We start from the raw sequence: 18,855 nt of genomic DNA on the forward strand, positions 1-18,855 counted from the left end.
TGTCCAAGAAACAAAAATATAACTCAGTTTTCTAAATGGACAAAAACCACTTAAAAAAAGAAAATATATGAAAAACTAAGAGGCATATAAAGATATAGTCAACATATAATAAATCATTGGGGAAATGCAAGTTAAAACCACAATGAGAGCGATCTAACCATAGCCTACATATAAGAAACCTACCTTAAATGTAACAAGTGGAAAAACATGTAGCACTTAAAATATATTAATATCAGGTAAAGTGGACTTTAGAACAAGACAGTTACCAGGAATAGAGAGGCACACTGCATGATAGGGACAGTTCACCAAGAAGATGTAACAGTCCCCAAAGTGTTCATCTAGCATCAGAGCGTCACAATGCACAAAGTGAAAACTGATAGAGCTGAAAGGAGAAACAGGCAAAGCCACACTTACAGTTGGAAACTCTACCACTTCTGGTGTTTCAGGATTCTTAGCATATATCCCTAGAAGTGGGGTCACTGGGTCAAATGGCAGTTCCATATTTAATTTTTGGAGGAAACTCCATACTGTTTTCCATAATGACTGCACCAGTCTGCATTCCTACCAGCAGTGCATGAGGGTTCCCTTTTCTCTACATTCTTGCCAGCAATTGTCATTTGTTGATTTGTTGATGATAGCCATTTTGACAGGTGTGAGGTGATACCTCATTGTTGTTTTAATATGCATCTCTGATGATCAGTGACTTTGAACATTTTTTCATATGTCTCTTGCCCATCTGTATGTCTACGTTGGAGAAGTGTCTATTTAGGTCCTTTGTCCATTTTTTAATTGGATTTTTTGTTTTCCTTCTCTTAAGTTGTATGAGTTCCTTATATATTTTGGATATTAACCTTCATCAGATGTGTCACTGCCAAATATGTTCTCAAGCAGTGTCTCAGTGGACTCCCTTTTCATTTTGTTAGTGGTTTCTTTTGCTGTGCAGAAGCTTTTTATTTTGATGTAGTCCCATTTGTTTTTTTTCTCCTTAGTTTTCTTTGTCCTAGAAGATGTATCCGTAAACATAATTGCTTCGAGAGATGTCTGAGACTTGGCTGCCTATGGTTTCTTCTAGGATTTTTATGTTTCACAGCTTACATTTATGTCTTTTATACATTTTGAGTTTATTCTTTTTTGAAAAAATTTTTAAAATTTTTTAAAATTAAATCTTTATTGTTCAGATTATTACAGTTGTTCCTCTTTTTTCCCCCCATAGCTCCCCTCCACCTGGTTCTCCCCCAACCCTCTGCCCTCACCTCCCCCCTGCACTGTCCTCATCCATAGGTGCACAATTTTTGTCCAGTCTCTTCCCGCATCTCCCACACCCCGTTCCCCCAAGAATAGTCAGTCCACTCCCTTTCTATGCCCCTGATTCTATTATAATCACCAGTTTATTCTGTTCATCAGATTATTTATTCACTTGATTTTTAGATTCACTTGTTGATAGATGTTTATTTGTTGTGCAAAATTTGTATCTTTACCTTTTTCTTCTTCTTCCTCTTCTTAAAGGATACCTTTCAGCATTTCATATAATACTGGTTTGGTGGTGATGAACTCCTTTAGCTTTTCCTTATCTGTGAAGCTGTTTATCTGACCTTCAATTCTGAATGATAGCTTTGCTGGATAAAGTAATCTTGGTTGTAGGTTCTTGGCATTCATCACTTTGAATATTTCTTGCCACTCCCTTCTGGCCTGCAAAGTTGCTGTTGAGAAATCAGCTGGCAGTCATATGGGTACTCCCTTGTAGGTAACTGACTGTCTTTCTCTTGCTACTTTTAAGATTCTCTCTTTGTCTTTTGCCCTTGGCATTTTAATTATGATGTGTCTAGGTGTGGTCCTCTTTGGATTCCTTTTCTTTGGGGTTCTCTGTGCTTCCTGGACTTGTAAGTCTATTTCTTTCACGATGTAGGGGAAGTTTTCTGTCATTATTTCTTCATATAGGTTTTCAATATCTTGCTCTCTCTTGTTCTGGCACCCCTATAATTTGGATGTTGGTACGCTTGAAGCTGTCCCAGAGGCTCCTTACACTATCTTCATATTTTTGGATTCTTTTTTCATTTTGCTTTTCCGGTTGGGTGATTTTTGCTTCTTCGTATTTCAAATCTTTGACTTGATTCTTGCGATCCTCTAGTGTGCTGTTGGAACTCTGCATAATATCCTTTATTTCAGTAATTGTATGCTTAATTTCTAGTTGGTCCTTTTTCATATCCTCGAGGGTCTCACTAGATTTTTTGAGGGTCTCACTACATTTATCAGTGGTCTCACTAGACTTTTTGAGGGTCTTACTAAATTTATTGGTGGTTTCTAGAAAGTTATTGAAAAACTTTAAAAGTGTGGTTTTGAACTCTACATCCAGTAGTTTGCTTTCCTCCATTTCTGTCATTTGTGATCTGTTTCTTTGTCTCCACATTTTTTTATCCTTCCCTGTGTTGATAGAGTGGCTTTGTGTACTAGGTGTCCTATAGGGCCCAGTGGCTCAGCCTCCCCAATTACCTGAGGTGGACACTCTTGGTGCACCCCTTTGTGGGCTTTGTGCCCAGACTTGTTGTAGTTAAGCCTTGATTATTGTAGGTATCACTGGGAGGAATTGACCTCCAGGCCAATTGGCTGTGAGAATCAGCTGTGTCTGCAGTGGGAGAACTTCTGTGCTGGAGACACCCCCCTGGGGCAAGACTTGCTTCAGTGGGGCTTTGGTGCTCACTGAGTCTGCCCCCTGAGTGTGTCCTTTATGGATCCGAGGAGCTGCAATCTGGATGGTCCCACTCTGACCACCGGGCACACTGGCTCCTGGATCTCTAATGAGGTGCTAATCTAGCCTCTTCCTGAGGCTACCCAGCAGGAGCTCAGCTGTAAAGCAATGCAAGTTTCCCTGGGGCCTTAGGCCAGCTGCAGTTTGTTAGGTAATTTTCAGATTTCAAAGGGCCAGGCCTTTCATATGCAAAAGCCGGCGCACAGCTTGGGCGGTGCGGGGGTCCCTGGGGATCAACAGGGCGGAGCAAGCAGCTATGGCTGCCCTCAGAAGCCCCGCTTCTCAGTGTCCCGGCAATCGCTGCAAGCACCTCCGAGAGAAAGCTGTCCTCGAGTTCCGACCAATGCCAGACAGTCCAGTTTCTCCCGTATGAGTCTGGGTCCCCAGAGACTTGCCGGGAACTGGAGCTCAGAGCTTGAGACTCCCTACTGATTGAAAAAGACAACCGTGTCCTCAGCCACCAGCCCTCTCTGCGTGTGCCTCCGTACCTCTGTACTTTACTTCTGCACCGCATCTCCTCTGAGGCTTGGTATGCTTTTCTCTTTTCTTCTAGTTGTAGAATTTCCACTCAGCCATCCTTGCTGTGGTTCTGGATGATGTCCGTTTGGTCTTTTAGTTGTATTTTTGAAGTTGTTGTGGGAGGCAGCAATTTCTGGTGTTTACCTATGCCACCATCTTGGTTTTCTCTCAAGTATGATCTTTTTAAAGTATTGCTGGATCTGACTTGCTAATAATTTTAAAAATAATATATATTTATTGATTTTCAGAGAGGAATGAGAGGGAGAGAGGGATAGAAACATCAATAATGAGGGAGAATCGTTGATTGGCTGCCTCCTGCACTGCTGCCTACTCGGGATTGAGCCTGCAACCTAGGCATCTGCCCTTGACCGGAATCAACCTGGGCCCTTCAGTCTGAAGGCTGACTGAGCCAAACCAGCTAGGGCTGATTTGCTAATACTTTTTTGAGGATTTTAGCATCCATGTCCATCAGGGATATTGGCCCGTATTTCTCTTTGTAGTGTCTTTATCTGGTTTGGAATAGGATAATGCTAGCCTCTTAAAAAGATTTTGGAAGTGTTCCTTCCTCTTGGATTTTTTGGGGTAGTTTGAGGAGGCTAGGTATTAGTTATTCTTTGAATGTTTGGTTAAACTCCCTTGTGAAGCCATCCAGACCAGGGCTTTTTTTTGCTGGGAGTGTTTTGATTACTACTTCAGTTTTATGTTATTGGCCCATTTAGGTTTTCTGATTCTTCCTGATTCAGTTTTGGAAGATTGTATATTTCTAGTAATGTGTCCATTTCATCCACATTGTCCAGCTTGTTGGCATATAGGTGTTCATAGGTTTTTTTTTTTTTTTTTTTTTTTTTTTTACAATCCTTTGTCTTTCTGTGGTGTAAGTTGTTCCTTCACCTCATTTGGTTCTGATTTTATTTCTTTGGGCTTTCTTTCTTTCTTTCTTTCTTTCTTTCTTTCTTCTTTTCTCTCTCTCTTTATTTCTTGATGCATCTGGCTAAAGGTTCATCAATCTTGTTTATCTTTTCAAAGAACCACCTCTTGGTTTCATTGGTATTTTGTATTTTCTTTTTTAGTCTCTATGCCATTTATTTCTGCTCTAATCTTTATTATTTCCTTCCTTCTGCTTACTCTGGGCTTTTCTCGTTGTTCTCTTTGTAATTCTTTAAGTTGTAGGGTTAAATAGTTTATTATTAATTTTTCTCGTTTTTTTGAGATAGGCCTGAGGTGCTATAAACTTTCCTCTCAAGATTGTTTTTGCTGTGTCCCATAGATTTTGGGTTGTCATGTGTTTATTTTCATTTGTTTCCAGGAATTTAAAAAAAATATTTTTATTGATTTTTAGAGAGGGAGAGGAAAAGGGAGAGCGAGATAGAAACATCACTGATGAGAGAAAATCATTGATTGGCTGCCTCCTGCACGTCTGTACTGCTAACTGCCTACAGTGGGGACTTAGAGGGCAGTGAATTGAATTTGACCTCAGATGACATGTTTGGGATAATTTATAATTTCTTTTAAAGATTAGTTTTAGAAGTGCTATACTAAAATATTTTTTATTGAAGATAAAAATTGTTACTTGTTCTTTGGAAGATGTCAATTTTGACTGTAACTTTACAGAATTCGAACTTTTCTTTATAGTTTTGGCTCCTTTTATGTTTCGTTGTTTTATGTATATTGTGTGACTGACTTCTTCAGTAGCATTTTATGAGATTAAATTGCAGAAAGAATATAATTTATGGGCCTTGAGGTCTTGAAGAAGATGGAACCATATATCTGAGCTGTTAGCCTTGTCTGTCTCAGGGGCAGGGTAACTACACATGAAATGCTCTTATGGGTCACGTTTCTTAAAAGGTCATTTGGTACCTGAAACTTACTTTTCTATCTCAGATATTAAGTATTTCACTTAATATAATTTATCACCAATGGAAAGATATGAGTCTGAATTCATTTTATTAGTCCTTCTCTGTTTTATAAAGTACTTTAACACTTGTTTTTTGTTAATCATTTAAAAAATTATATATGTACTTGATGTTAAAAAATCAGAAATGACAGAATTGCACAACGTAAAAAGTGAAAGGTCCCTTCTCCCTCTGCTCCACGCAATTTAGACACTGTTAACTGTTTAGGGTGTGGAAGTAGTGGTGTTTCAGAGAGCTTTCTACATTATTTCTAATGGGAAAATCTCATTTCAGGTTCTGAGCAACATTCATACAGTCAGAGCCACATGGCAGCCTAAAAAGCCCAAAACATGGACCTTTTCTCCCCAGGTGAGTCATCTGCTGAGTGAATGGAATGAAAGATGAATTTCTTTTACCTGTTAAGTGTCATGCAATTAATTTCTAAGGTGAGGCTGTCAAAGTGTATTTCTGAAATGATATACTATAATGTTTAGCACAGACTATATGGGATAATATTTAAATCTTTAGATTATTTAATGTTCTTTGAGGACTTCGACAAAAATTACTCATGTTTCTGACTCAGCAAAGTTATAATTCCTTGAATCATCTCATTCAGTGGATTTTAGGGTTCAATTCTGAAAAATGCTCGCTGGAGGAAGATTCCAAGATGGCTGCAGACTAGCAGGAAGCTCTGTCCACTTGCTTCCAGCACCAGATTGGGCTTGTGGCTAAATTGCAGAGCATTCAACTTGAAAAGCCAGTTGAAATGTAGCTGATCTGAATTATTGTGAGTGGGGAGTGTGGAGAGGAGACAGGAAGAGATGAGGAGAGGGTGAGCTGCGTGGCTGGGAAGCCAGAGGGAAGGTGTGGCAGTCCAGCCCCCGTCCTCTGGTATCATTGGGCAGTGGTGTATCGGTCCACTTGAGCGTCTCCGACCACACCACCACATGCAAGAGTGATTGCTTTGTCACAACATTAGCCTGGAAGTTCACCTCTGTCTGTGTCTATGGGAGGAGCCGTGCATTGGAATTTGGGGCTGGCAGAAGGGTCTGACCAGTACACCCAGAAGTGAATCTGAGGGACCCTGCATTCTGTGGAAGAACTTTTTGTGGAGTTCAGGTGGGGAGCTGGACAGCATTGGAACAAAATCCAACAAGCTCCATAAGTAGCAGATCCAAAGTTTCTTTTCTTTCTTTCTTATTTTTTTTCTTTCATAACGTTTGTTTCTTTCTTCCCTTTCATTCTATTTTTTTCTTTCCTTTTTTTTTAGTTTTTATTTATTTTATTTTTTCCTTTTCTGTGATCCCATGGAAGAGGATCAGTCCTGTCTACCTCGAGTGTAGGACAGGTGCCCCTTCTCCCACCAGGGCAACGGCTGGTTCTGCCCCATCCTGCTATAGCCTGAGACCAGAGGGAATGGCTCTGGGCTGGATATCTGTGTCCATGTGACTGGGTCTGGCAGCATAAGGGACTTGGATATTTGGCCATGTCTGAGCCTGGGCGGAGGCCCTGCTGAAAGATTGGCGTGTGTAGTGTGGATGATTTTTATTTTTTTTTAAATGCCTTTTGCTTGGGGTGGCAGAAAGGAGATGCCAGTGAACCAGGCAGAGCTGAAGCATTTGAAGGAGAGGAAGTGCCTGCCACCGCCTCTTACAAGGTATAGGTACCACCCCCAACACAAATCTGTTTAAACCATCCTGACCAGAACCTAGATACCCCTACAGAGCCAGTTCTGTGGGGGAAGTGAGAGCAGCTCACAATAGACATATTCAAGGTACAAGACCTGAGGCAGACCCAGCCTCTGTCCTATGGAGGCCCTACCCCGTGGACTACTTGTGGCTCTGCCCTGGCATGGTTCAGTCAGGTTGCCCAGGGCCAGGCAGGAACAGTGACGCACAATGGTTTTTTTTTTTTTTTTTTAAATATATTTTTATTGATTTTTTACAGAGAGGAAGGGAGAGAGATAGAGAGTTAGAAACATCGATGAAAGAGAAACATCGATCAGCTGCCTCCTGCACATCTCCTACTGGGGATGTGCCCGCAACCCAGGTACATGCCCTTGACCGGAATCGAACCTGGGACCTTTCAGTCCGTAGGCCAACGCTCTATCCACTGAGCCAAACCGGTTTTGGCCACAATGGTTTTTTTAAAAAAAAAATATTTTATTGATTTTCTACAGAGAGGAAGGGAGAAGGACCAAGAGCCAGAAACATCAATGAGAGAGAAACATCAATCAGCTGCCTCCTGCACACTCCCCAGTGGGCATGTGCCTGCAACCGAGGCACATGCCCCCGACTGGAATCAAACCCGGGACCCTTGAGTCCGCAGGCCGACACTCCATCCACTGAGCCAAACTGGTCAGGGCGTCACAATGGTTTTGACAGAACAAAATAAGACCAAACCTGAAACAACATGAAACTCAACAACAAAAGACTAAAAAAACCATACTAAAAGACACAAGACCAAAAGAATTAGAAGAAACAAACAAAAAAAGAACTGAAAAAAGAGAATCTGAAAGATGGAAAAGAAATAGAATAAGAATAAAAAAAAGAAAAAATTAATGAAATATACTAAGTTTTAAGCAGTAATAATAATGAATAAAATAAATCTAGAATAGGAAAAGAAAAACAGGAAAAGAGAAAAGAAAAAATAAATTAAAAATAACTAAAAAAAGGAAAGAAATAGAAAAAAAGAACAGAATGAAAGGAAATAAATAAATAAAAGATATGAAAGAAAAAAGTTAAGAACAAAAGGGAAAAAAAATCTTTGGATCTGTTACTTGTGGAGCTTGTTGGATTTTGCTCCAATGCTGTTGAATCTGCCCCCATGATGTGTCAGTCCCGGGTGGCATGACATGGTTGGGGTTGAGCCTCCCAGTCAGCAAGCCTGAGTGCTGAACCCTCCCATGAATGGGACAACAGCAATGAAGACCCAAATACAACAGTAGGGCCCACATAACCCGCACAAGGGACATTCCTAGAGCACCCAGCTCAGAAGATCAAGGAGATTGCACTACTGGGTCCCACAAGAAGGCCACTGCCCCAAGACTGGGAGGATAGCAGCCTTATCCAATACACAGAAATAAACACAAAGAAACAGCACAAATGGGAAAACAAAGAAATAGGCCCAAATGAAAGAACAGGAGGAATCTTCAGAAAAAGAGCTAAATGAAATGGAGAAAAAGCAATTTATTGGAAACAGAGTATCAAGTAATAGTTTTTAGAATGCTCAACAGCATGAAAAAGATATAGAAATAATGAAAAACAACAAATCGGAAATGAAGACTAACATCTATATATATAAAAGCCAAAGCGACTGAATGACCGAACGACCAGTCGCTATGATGCACACTGACCACCAGGGGACAGATGCTTAACGCACAGGATTGGGCTCTCTCCTCTCTGGATTGGGCCTGCGGGGATCAGGTTCCCTCCTGTCTGGATCAGGTCTGCAGCGATCAGGCCAAAACTGGCTATCCAACATCCCCCGAGGGACCCCGGATTGCAAGAGGGTGCAGGCCAGGCCGAGGGACCCCACCGGTGCATGAATCCATGCACTGGGCCTCTAGTAGCTGAAATAAAGAATACACATTAAGAGTGGTTAGAGGAAGCAGAGGATTGAATCAGCAAATTAGAAAACAAGGTAGAAAAAAACAATCAGAGAAATAAAAAGAAAAATAGTTAAGAAACATGGGGATGGTTTATGGGATTTTTGGGACAACATGAAACAGAACAACATCCATATTATACTGGTATGAGAGGGAGAAGAAAGTGAGCAAGGGCTAGAACCTGTTTGAAGAAATAATGAAAGAAAACTTTCCTAACCTGGTAAAGGAAAGAGTCACTCAAGTTCAGGAAGTACAGAGAGTCCCAGTAAAGAGGAACACAAAGATCCACATCATAATTAAAATGGCAAATGTTAAAAACAGATAATCTTAAGGGCAGCAAGAGTGACAGTAAGTTACTTACAAGGGAGTTTCCATAAGGCTGTCAATTGATTTCTCAACAGAAACACTACTGGCCAGAAGGGAACGGCATGAAGTATTCAAAGTAATGTAAAGCAAGGCTCTGAAACCAAGATTACTCTCTCCAGCAAGGCCATCATTCAAAATTGAAGGTGAAGCAGATTCCCAGACAAAAAAAGTCTAAAGGAGTATATTAACCCCAAACTAGCACTGCAAGAAACGTTAAAGGGGCTGCTGCAAGAAAAAGAAGAAATAGAGAGAGGAGCACTGGCATAAAGAATAAAAATGGCTTTAAATAAGTACCTATCAATATAACTATAAATGTAAATGGCTTAAATGCTCTAATAAGAAAACATAGGTTAGCTGAATGGATAAGAAAACATGGCCCATATATATGCTGTCTACAAGAGACACACTTCAGAACAAAAGATTCACACAAGATGAAAGGGAAGAGATGATCCTGGCTAGTGTTCTCAGTGGTTAGAGCATTGGCCTGTACATCAGAGGGTCGTGGGTTGCGGGTGTGCTCCCATCCCTGGTCAGGGTGCATGTAGGAGGCAGTCAGTCGATATGTCTCTCTTACATCTCTCTCTCTCTCTCTCTCTTGCTTTCCCTCCCTCCCTCCCTCTTTTCCTCCCTCTCCCTCTCCCTCCCTCTCTCTATCTCTCTCCCCTTACACTTTCTCTGAAAAGCAATGGGAAAAAATATCCTCAGGTGAGGTTTAAAAAAAAATGCCCTCTGATGTAAAATGAAAACATAAAGGTAACGTTTAGGAAATGTTTTTTAAATATGAAATGTGTTAATGAGGGCTGTACTTTCTTCAGATAAAATTGAGGACTGTCAAGACTGGAACAAAAAGGACTGGCATTTAGCTCAGTGATTTCACACCACTGAGTCAGTACTGCATAGGGGGCAGTGAAGACAAAGATGTCTATCTTCTCTTTTTTTTTAAAGTTGTATTTATTGGTGCTACTTGCAAGAGGAGATACCATCCAACATGGAGAACCAGTAAAGGGATGTTAGGAAGGGCTTATTATGGGATTAGACCTTGTGTTAGGATTTTGAGCATCTAGAGAAATTTTGAATTGGGTGCTCTCAGAAACTGGAGCAATAATTTGGTATCTTCATAAATTTAATCTGGGAAGCAGGAGAAACAAAGAGGTTAAAACTCTATTTGGGATTAGATTCCAGCGTAAGATGGTGGCTGGCAGGATGGAGGTGAGGGATAGGAAGTGAGTGAGTGAGGGGATGAATGGAGAGTGTGTGGATGTGTGTGGTGTGTGGTGTGTGAGTGAGTGAGGGACAGTTAAATCCGGCAGGAGCAGCAGAGGTTGACAGACCAGGCTCTCTGGGACACGGAGAGACTATCACCGCTGTGGCACTCCCCGGGCTGCGGGACCCGGGCACGGAACCCACACCATCTTAAAGGGGAGAGCGGCCTCTTCTAGGAACTCAGCAGCACCACCACCCAGACAGGCCTTGGACACTGCCCGTGATCCGGCAGCCACTCCGGCAAAAACCTGCAGCCACACCTGCAGACTCTGGGACTCTGTGCCAAAGGAGCAACGCACCCCGACAGCAGTAAGTGCAGTCTCCTCCTCCCCAGCGGCAGACCTCTGACATTGCCTGCTCGGGTTCGCGTGTCTCCAGCGAGCAGGTCTCTGAGGCACACCACTCCATAGACTCCTCTTAGGAGTCACTGGGAGACTAAACTGGGTGTGATTTTGTACAGACACAGGCACACTGCCACCCAGTAGAAATTCTGAATTCCCTCTGCCTGAATAACTGCCCCCACACACCCAGCTGCGCAACTTAAGCGCCAGGGCCCCACAGCGTGCGTCAGAGCTCAGTGGGGAACTGCGCCTGCGAACTGCACCTTCACAGTTGCTCACTCCCCCTCAGCCCATCTATCCACAGGGCACATTGGGGAAGCCGTGGTGAGCCTCTGCTGGGTCCGATCTTGGATTAATAGGGACGCACTCCCCTGGGCAGTAGAAATTCGGAATTCACCCATCCTGGATACCTGCTCAAAGTGTGCCAGGGCCCTTCAGAGTGCTTCAGTGGGCCTGCGCTAGCAAACTCACTGTGGGTGCTCCTGTGTGCTGCTATGGGGAACGCAAGCCTATCCACCACAAGTGCACCAGCAAAATCTGAGTTCCCCCACCCCACAGCTGCAGAACTCTGGACACTACAGGTGCATGCTTTTCCAGCGTGTAGGTCTCCCAAGACCACCGCTACACAGGAAGCCCTGGGGCCCCACTGTGAGCCCTGCTGGTCGTGCACTTAAACAAACAGGTGCACTGCTGGGCTGTAGAAACGCTGAATTCCCTCTTCTGGGATACCTGCCCACAGACACTGCAATCCAGTGGCTTCAGTGCCAGGGCCCTTCAGAGTGTGTCAGTACACCCTGCTGGCAAACACACCACAGGTGCCTCTGTGAGCTGCTGCTGGAATCGCGTGTATCCAACCACGGAGGCAGCAGCAAAAGCTGAGTCTACCCACCCCACAACGACAGAACTCTGGACACCGCAGTCACACTTTGCTAGAACGCAGGCTTTCTGAGCCCCACCACCCCAATAGACGGTTCCTGGGTGCCACTGTGAGTCTCTGTGGGGCACATGTGATTTTAATCAAGGGCATAAGACAGCAAAAATTGGAACACCCCATCCACAGCTGCTGACTTCTAGACACCTCAGTTGCGCCTTTCCAGCTCACAGGCCTACATCAAGAGAACTCAAATAGCCCAAGTAGGGAGCTACACTAGACTACCAAACCCAGGAGACCTGAGAGGTCACACCAGTAGCACCATACCCAAAAGAAACTAGATAGCAAAGCAATCAGAGCTACAATTAAAATATTACAGCAAAACATGGGAAGACAAAAAAGCAATCCACAAAGGAAAGAAAAAGAGGAGTCATCAGAAAGGGAGTTAAATGAAATTGAGGCTACTAACTTATCAGAGAAAGAATTCAGAGTAATGGTTATAAGGATGCTCAAACGGCTGGATGACAAATGCACACAACTCAATGAGAATTATAAGGAGCTGAATGAGAATGTCACCAACATGAAAAGGAACCAAGAGGAAATGAAGAACGACATAGCTGCAATAAAGAACACAATGGAAGGCTTAAACAGCAGACTAGAAGAGGCTGAGGACCGCACCAGTGAATTAGAAGACAAGGTAGGAAAAAACACACAAACACAGGAGCAACTGGAAAAAAAACTTAAAAAGCAAGAGGAGAGCCTAAGGGAGCTTTGGGACAATGCAGAATGAAACAACATTCCCTTAATAGGGATACCAGAAGGAGAGGAGGAGAAACAAGGATTAGAAAACCTGTTTGAAGAAAATGAGAGAAAACTTCCCTGATACTGGCAAGAAAAAACTACACATAGAGTGCCAAACAAGATGAACCCCAAAAGACCAACACCAAGATACATCATAATTAAATTGGCAAACACCAACGACAAAGTAAGAATCTTAAAGGCTGCCAGAGAGAGACAGAAAATTATCTACAAGGGATCTCCTATTAGAATATCAGCTGACTTCTCAACATAAACATACCAGGCAAGAAGGGAATGGAATGAAATATACAAAGTGATGCAAAGCAAGGGAATGAATCCAAGAATACTATACCCAGCAAGGCTATCATTCAAAATTGAAGGTGGAAATCAGGAGCTTCACAGACAAAAAAGGGCTAAGAGAGTTTATTACCACCAAACCAGCAATGCAAGAAATGCTAAAGGGACTGCTGTAAAAAGAAGAAACAGAAAGACAAGAAGAAACACAAACATTAAGAATAAAAATGACCATAAACAAATACTTTTCAATAATAACATTAAATGTAAATGGATTAAATGCTCCAATCAAAAGACACAGGGTAGCTGAATGGATAAGAAAACATGATCCATATATTTGCTGTCTGCAAGAGACCCACCTCAGAACAAAGGATTCACACAGACTGAGAGTGAAGGGATGGGAAAAAATTTTTGAGGCAAATGGAAATGAGAAAAAAGCTGGGGTTGCAATACTTATATCTGACGAAATAGACCTCAAAGTAAAGGCCATAACAAGAGATAAGGAAGGCCACTACATAATACTAAAGGGAGCAATTCAACAGGAAGATATAACTCTGGTAAACATACATGCACCCAATACAAGAGCACCCAAATACATAAAACCGCTTCTGGGAGATATCAAGGGAGAGAGCGATAGCAATACAGTCATAGTAGGAGACTTTAATACCCCACTGACACCACTGGATAAATCCTCTAAACAAAAAATCACCAAAGAAGCAGCAATCCTAAATGACTCACTAGATCAGATGGACTTAATTGACATCTTCAGAATATTCTACCCCAAAGATACAGAATATACATTCTTCTCCAGTGCACATGGGACATTTTCAAAGATAGACTATATATTAGGACACAGGCAAAGTCTCTTCAAATTCAAGAGAATAGAAATCGTAACAAGCATCTTCTCAGATCACAATGGCATAAAATTAGAAATCAACAACAATAAAAGCATTGAAAAGAAATCAAACACTTGGAGGCTAAATAGCATGCTATTAAGCAATGACTGGGTTACCAGAGAGATCAAAGAAGAAATAAAAAGCATCCTGGAAAAAATTGACAATGAAAACACAACAGTCCAAAATCAATGGGACACAATGAAAGCAGCCCTGAGAGGCAAGTTCATAGCTCTACAGGCCTACCTCAGAAAACAAGAAAAACTGGCAAAAAATGATCTAACCCTACAACTCAAAGAGTTAGAAACAGAACAACAAGAAAAGCCCACAGTATCCAGATGGAAGGAAATAATAAAGATCAGAGCAGAAATAAACAACATAGAGACCAAAAAAACAATACAAAAGATCAATGAAACCAAGAGCTGGTTCTTTGAAAGGATTAACAAGATTGATGAACCTCTAGCCAGGCTCACCAAGAAACAAAAAGAGAGAGGACCCAAATAAACAAAATCACAAATGAAAGAGGTGAAGTAACAACTGACCCTACTGATATACAGAGGATTGTCAAAAAATACTATGAACAACTCTACTCCAACAAACTGGACAACCTCAATGAAATGGACACATTCCTAGAAAAATACAAGCTTCCAAAACTCAACTAGGAAGAATAAAAAAACCTGAATAGTCCAGTAACTACTGATGAAATTGAAACAGTAATCAAAAAGCTTCCAGCAAACAAAAGCCCTGGACCAGATGGCTTCACAGGGGAGTTTTACCCAACATTCAAAGAAGAACTAAAGCCAACCCTTCTCAGACTATTCCAAAAAATTTAAGAGGGTGGCACACTTCCAAGCTCTTTCTATGAAGCGACGCCAGCATACCCTAATCCCAAAACCAGATAAAGACACCACAAAGAAAGAGAATTATAGGCCAATATCCCTGATGAACATAGATGCTAAAATCCTCAACAAAATTCTAGCAAACCGGATTCAGCATTACATTAGAAAGATCATACACCATGACCAGGTGGGATTTATTCCAGGAATGCAAGGCTGGTACAATATCCGCAAATCAATAAACGTGATAACATCACATAAACAAGTTGAGAGACAAAAACCACATAATCATATCGATTGATGCAGAAAAGGCATTTGACAAAGTCCAACACCCTTTTCTGATAAAAACGCTCAGCAAAGTGGGAATAGAGGGATCATACCTCAACATAATAAAAGCCTTATATGAAAAACCTACAGCCAACATCATACTCAATGGGCAAAAACTAAAACCATTTCCCTTAAGAACAGGAACAAGACAGGGATGCCCACTTTCACCACTCCTGTTCAACATAGTACTGGAAGTGCTAGCCAAAGCGATAAGAAGAAGAAATAAAAGGCATCAAGATTGGAAAAGAAGAAGTAAAATTGGCATTATTTGCAGATGACATGATACTGTACTTAGAAAACCCTGAAGACTCCATCAAAAAATTATTAGACGTAATAAACGAATTTGGCAATGTAGCAGGATACAAAATTAACGCCAAGAAATCTATGGCATTTTTATATGCCAACAGTGAACTTACAGAAAGAGAAATTAAAAAAAACTATCCCATTTACCATTGTACCAAAAAATTAAAATATTTAGGGTTAAACTTAACCAAGGAGGTAAAAGACCTCTACCCAGAAAACTACAGGACATTGAAAAAAGAGATAGAGGAAGACATAAACAGATGGAAGAACATACCGTGTTCATGGATTGGTAGAATCAACAGCATCAAAATGTCCATACTACCCAAAGCAATCTATAGATTTAATGCACTCCCCATTGAAATACCAACAGCATATTTCACAGACCTAGAACGAACTCTCCAAAAATTCATCTGGAATAAAAAAAAAAAACCCAAATAGGTGCTGCGATCCTGAGAAAGAAGAACAAAGTAGGAGGGATCTCAATACCAGATATCAAGCTGTATTACAAAGCCACTGTTCTCAAAACTGCCTGGTACTGGCACAAGAACAGACATATAGACCATTGGAACAGAATAGAGAACCCGGAAATCGACCCAAACCACTATGCTCAATTAATACTTGACAAAGGAGGCAAGAACATACAATGGAGTCAAGATAGTCTCTTCAATAAATGGTGCTGGGAAATGTGGTCAGACACATGCAAAAAAATGAAAGTAGACCACCAACTTATACCGTACACAAAAATAAACTCAAAATGGATAAAGGACTTAAACGTAAGACAGGGAACCATAAGATTTTTAGAGGAATCCACAGGTAGCAAAATCTCAGATATATGCCGAAGGAATTTCTTCACTGACACAGCTCCTAGGGCAATGGAAACTAAAGGGAAAATAAACAAATGGGACTATATCAAAATAAAAAGCTTCTGCACAGCAAAAGAAACCATTAACAAGACAACAAGAAAACCCACTGCATGGGAGAACATATTTGCCAATGATATATCCAATAAAGGTTTAATCTCCAACATTTATAGGGAACTCATACAACTTAACAAAAGGAAGATAAACAACCCAATCAAAAAATGGGCAACGGACCTAAATAGACACTTTTTGAAAGAGGACATACATAAGGCTGAGAAACATATGAGAACATGCTCAAAGTCACTAATCATCCGAGAGATGCAAATCAAAACGACAATGAGGTACCATCTCACACCTGTCAGAATGGCTATCATCAACAAATGAACAAATGACAAATGCTGGCGAGGATGCGGAGAAAGAGGAACCCTCATTCACTGCTGGTGGGAATGCAAACTGGTGCAGCACTGTGGAGAACAGTATGGAGTTTCCTCAAAAAACTGAAAATGGAACTTCCATTTGACCCACTTCTAGGAATATATCCCAAGAAACCAGAAACACCAATCAGAAAGGATATATGCATCCCTATGTTCATAGCAGCACAATTTACAATAGCTAAGATTTGGAATCAGCCTAAGTGCCCATCAGCAGATGAATGGATTAAAAAACTTTGGCACATCTACACAATGGAATACTATGCTGCTGTAAAAAGGAAGGAACTCCTACCATTTGCAACAGCATGGATGGAGCTGGAGAGCATTATGCTAAGTGAAATAAGTCAGTCAGAGAAAGATAACTACCACATACTCTCACTCATTTGTGGGTTATAATGAACAACGTAAACCGATGAACAAAAACAGATGTAGAGACAGAGAAGCATTGATCAGATGCTCAAAACTCGGAGGGGAAGCAGGGGAGGGGAGGGGTGAGGGGGAGAGACCAACCAAAGGACTTGTATGCATGCATATAAGCATAAGTGATGGCTGTGAACAACAGGGGGTGAAGGTGAGGGCAGGATTGGGGGGATGAGGGGACATTGGGGGGATAAGGACACATTTGTAATATCTTACTCAATAAAGGAAAAAAAATAAAATAAAACTATTTGGTAGGGAACGCAGTCACTGACGTTAGCTGGGAGAGTGCCATGTTTGATCATTTCTTTTATGTTTTTTTTTTTTTTTAGTCTGTGTTGAGACATGATTATAAAGTGGTCCTGTCTCTGTCTTGCTCCATCCTAGTCACAGAGAAGTCTGTTCTAAAGCTGGTGTTCTGTGGAATGGCTTACATTCAGTAGGAGAAGCCATGGCCTAGCTGTGGGGCCAACCCAGCTCCCAGCTGACAGCTGTCAGGGCTCCTTTCTTCGTTCTCTCTCTTTAAATATATGTACATGAATATGTAACCATATTTAGGATCATGTAGTTTATTTCACTTAATTTTTTTTCTTCCCTCACGTTTTCATTGCTTTAGTATTTACTTCCCTGCCACACTAGTTCCCGTGTGTCCCTGCACCCTAAGAACCTTCATTAACTTCCTCTTATGGCATCAAAAGACCTTAAAGCAGGACAGAGGCACCCGCACACTGTGTGCTGTGTGTGCACACGTGTCTGGAGTACAACTCCTGAAAGGCCCTGCGATCTCCTAAGCTCCCTCCTGCTGGTATTTTGGCACAACACTTCATAGTCCTGTTATGGCGTGTCTGTGTATGTGAAGAGTTTGGAGTAGAGTTTTCTAATGTTTTCTCAGACATAGAGGTAAACTGTTTAGAAGGATAAGTATGTTGAATGAAATTAAGCATCTGTGAGGTACAAGGCACTCTTCCTAGGTATTGAGGGAACTTACATGGTGTTAGGGAAGAAACCTATGCACACATAATTAAACACCTGTGTTTATGGAGCTCTAACCATGTGCATTATCTCATGGAATCCTTAGAGCACCCTATGGGGTGGGTACTGTTAGAACTGTCTCAATGGCAGAATGTAGCAGTTATGGGCCTCCTGTGCTGTGGAAGCACAGAGGAGGGAGAACTAGACCTTGAAGGATGGTGGGGTTTTATTGGCAGGAAAGAGGGATGTGGTTGCCCCAGGAGAGGGAGGAGAATGAGCAAAGGGAAATTCACAGGGCTCACATGCCAATGTGAGTATGAAGTCTTTAATTTTAGCTCTGTTCATAAGGAACTGTGGCCAGTATAAAGATCTTATATGTGCAAATGACATCCATCACACCCTGGGCGTGTAGGTGTAGTACTTGTTTTACTTAGCCTCTCTAAGGAAAGGGTAAGTGAATGTAAAGTTATTTCCCTTTAACACAAAGTGAAAGTTTTGCATTTCAAATCATTGGTTCAGATGAGTCCAGTGCATCTGCTTTTTGTTTCCTGTAAGAGACCTTTACTGTGCTACAAGGCCATGAAGCATTTACAGGTGAATGGAGCTGAACACTCCCCCCAGTTTGAATTTCTGTTGGTGACTTTAGTTTTCTTATTGTTTCAGGTTACTGGGACCTTGCCGTGCTTGCTTGATGGTGATTGTTTTATCAGGTCCAATTCTGCATCTCCCGATCTCGGAATATTATTTGAACTTGGAATTTCTTATATTCGTAATGTATGTCAGTTAACAAATAAGGCTTTCTCATGTATCAGTTGAAAGGGAAGATTTTTAAAAGCTTGTATTTACAAGTAAAATAATTGAGAGATTTGTTATAGAATTTTAATCCTTGAGGAATGGGAATGGCAGTGATTTTAATTTTATATATAGAGCTGCTTATTCAGTAACACTTAAAATTAAAGTGTAAAAGATGCTCAACATCACAAATCACTGGGGAAATGCAAATCAGAACCATAGTGAGATATCATCTCCCACTGTCAGAATGGTATTATCAAAAAGATAATTGATAATGGTACTATCAAAAAATGGTGGTGAGGATGTGGAGAAAAGGGAACGCTCATG

General features: G+C 41.3%; 1 protein-coding gene across 4 annotated transcripts in view; it reads left to right on the top strand.

Moving 5' to 3' along the window:
- Window positions 1-18,855, top strand: part of NPHP1 (nephrocystin 1) — an 81,441-nt gene that overhangs the window by 28,323 nt on the left and 34,263 nt on the right. For all 4 annotated transcript variants that reach the window (XM_081100891.1, XM_081100890.1, XM_081100892.1 and 1 more), the window contains 2 exons: window positions 5,452-5,526; window positions 18,400-18,510. In XM_081100891.1, the coding sequence (XP_080957017.1) occupies window positions 5,452-5,526; window positions 18,400-18,510 (186 nt within the window). The remainder of the gene's footprint in view (window positions 1-5,451; window positions 5,527-18,399; window positions 18,511-18,855) is intronic.

The sequence above is a fragment of the Myotis nattereri genome (assembly GCF_964212035.1).
Source record: "Myotis nattereri genome assembly, chromosome: 10".
Lineage (NCBI taxonomy): Eukaryota > Metazoa > Chordata > Mammalia > Chiroptera > Vespertilionidae > Myotis > Myotis nattereri.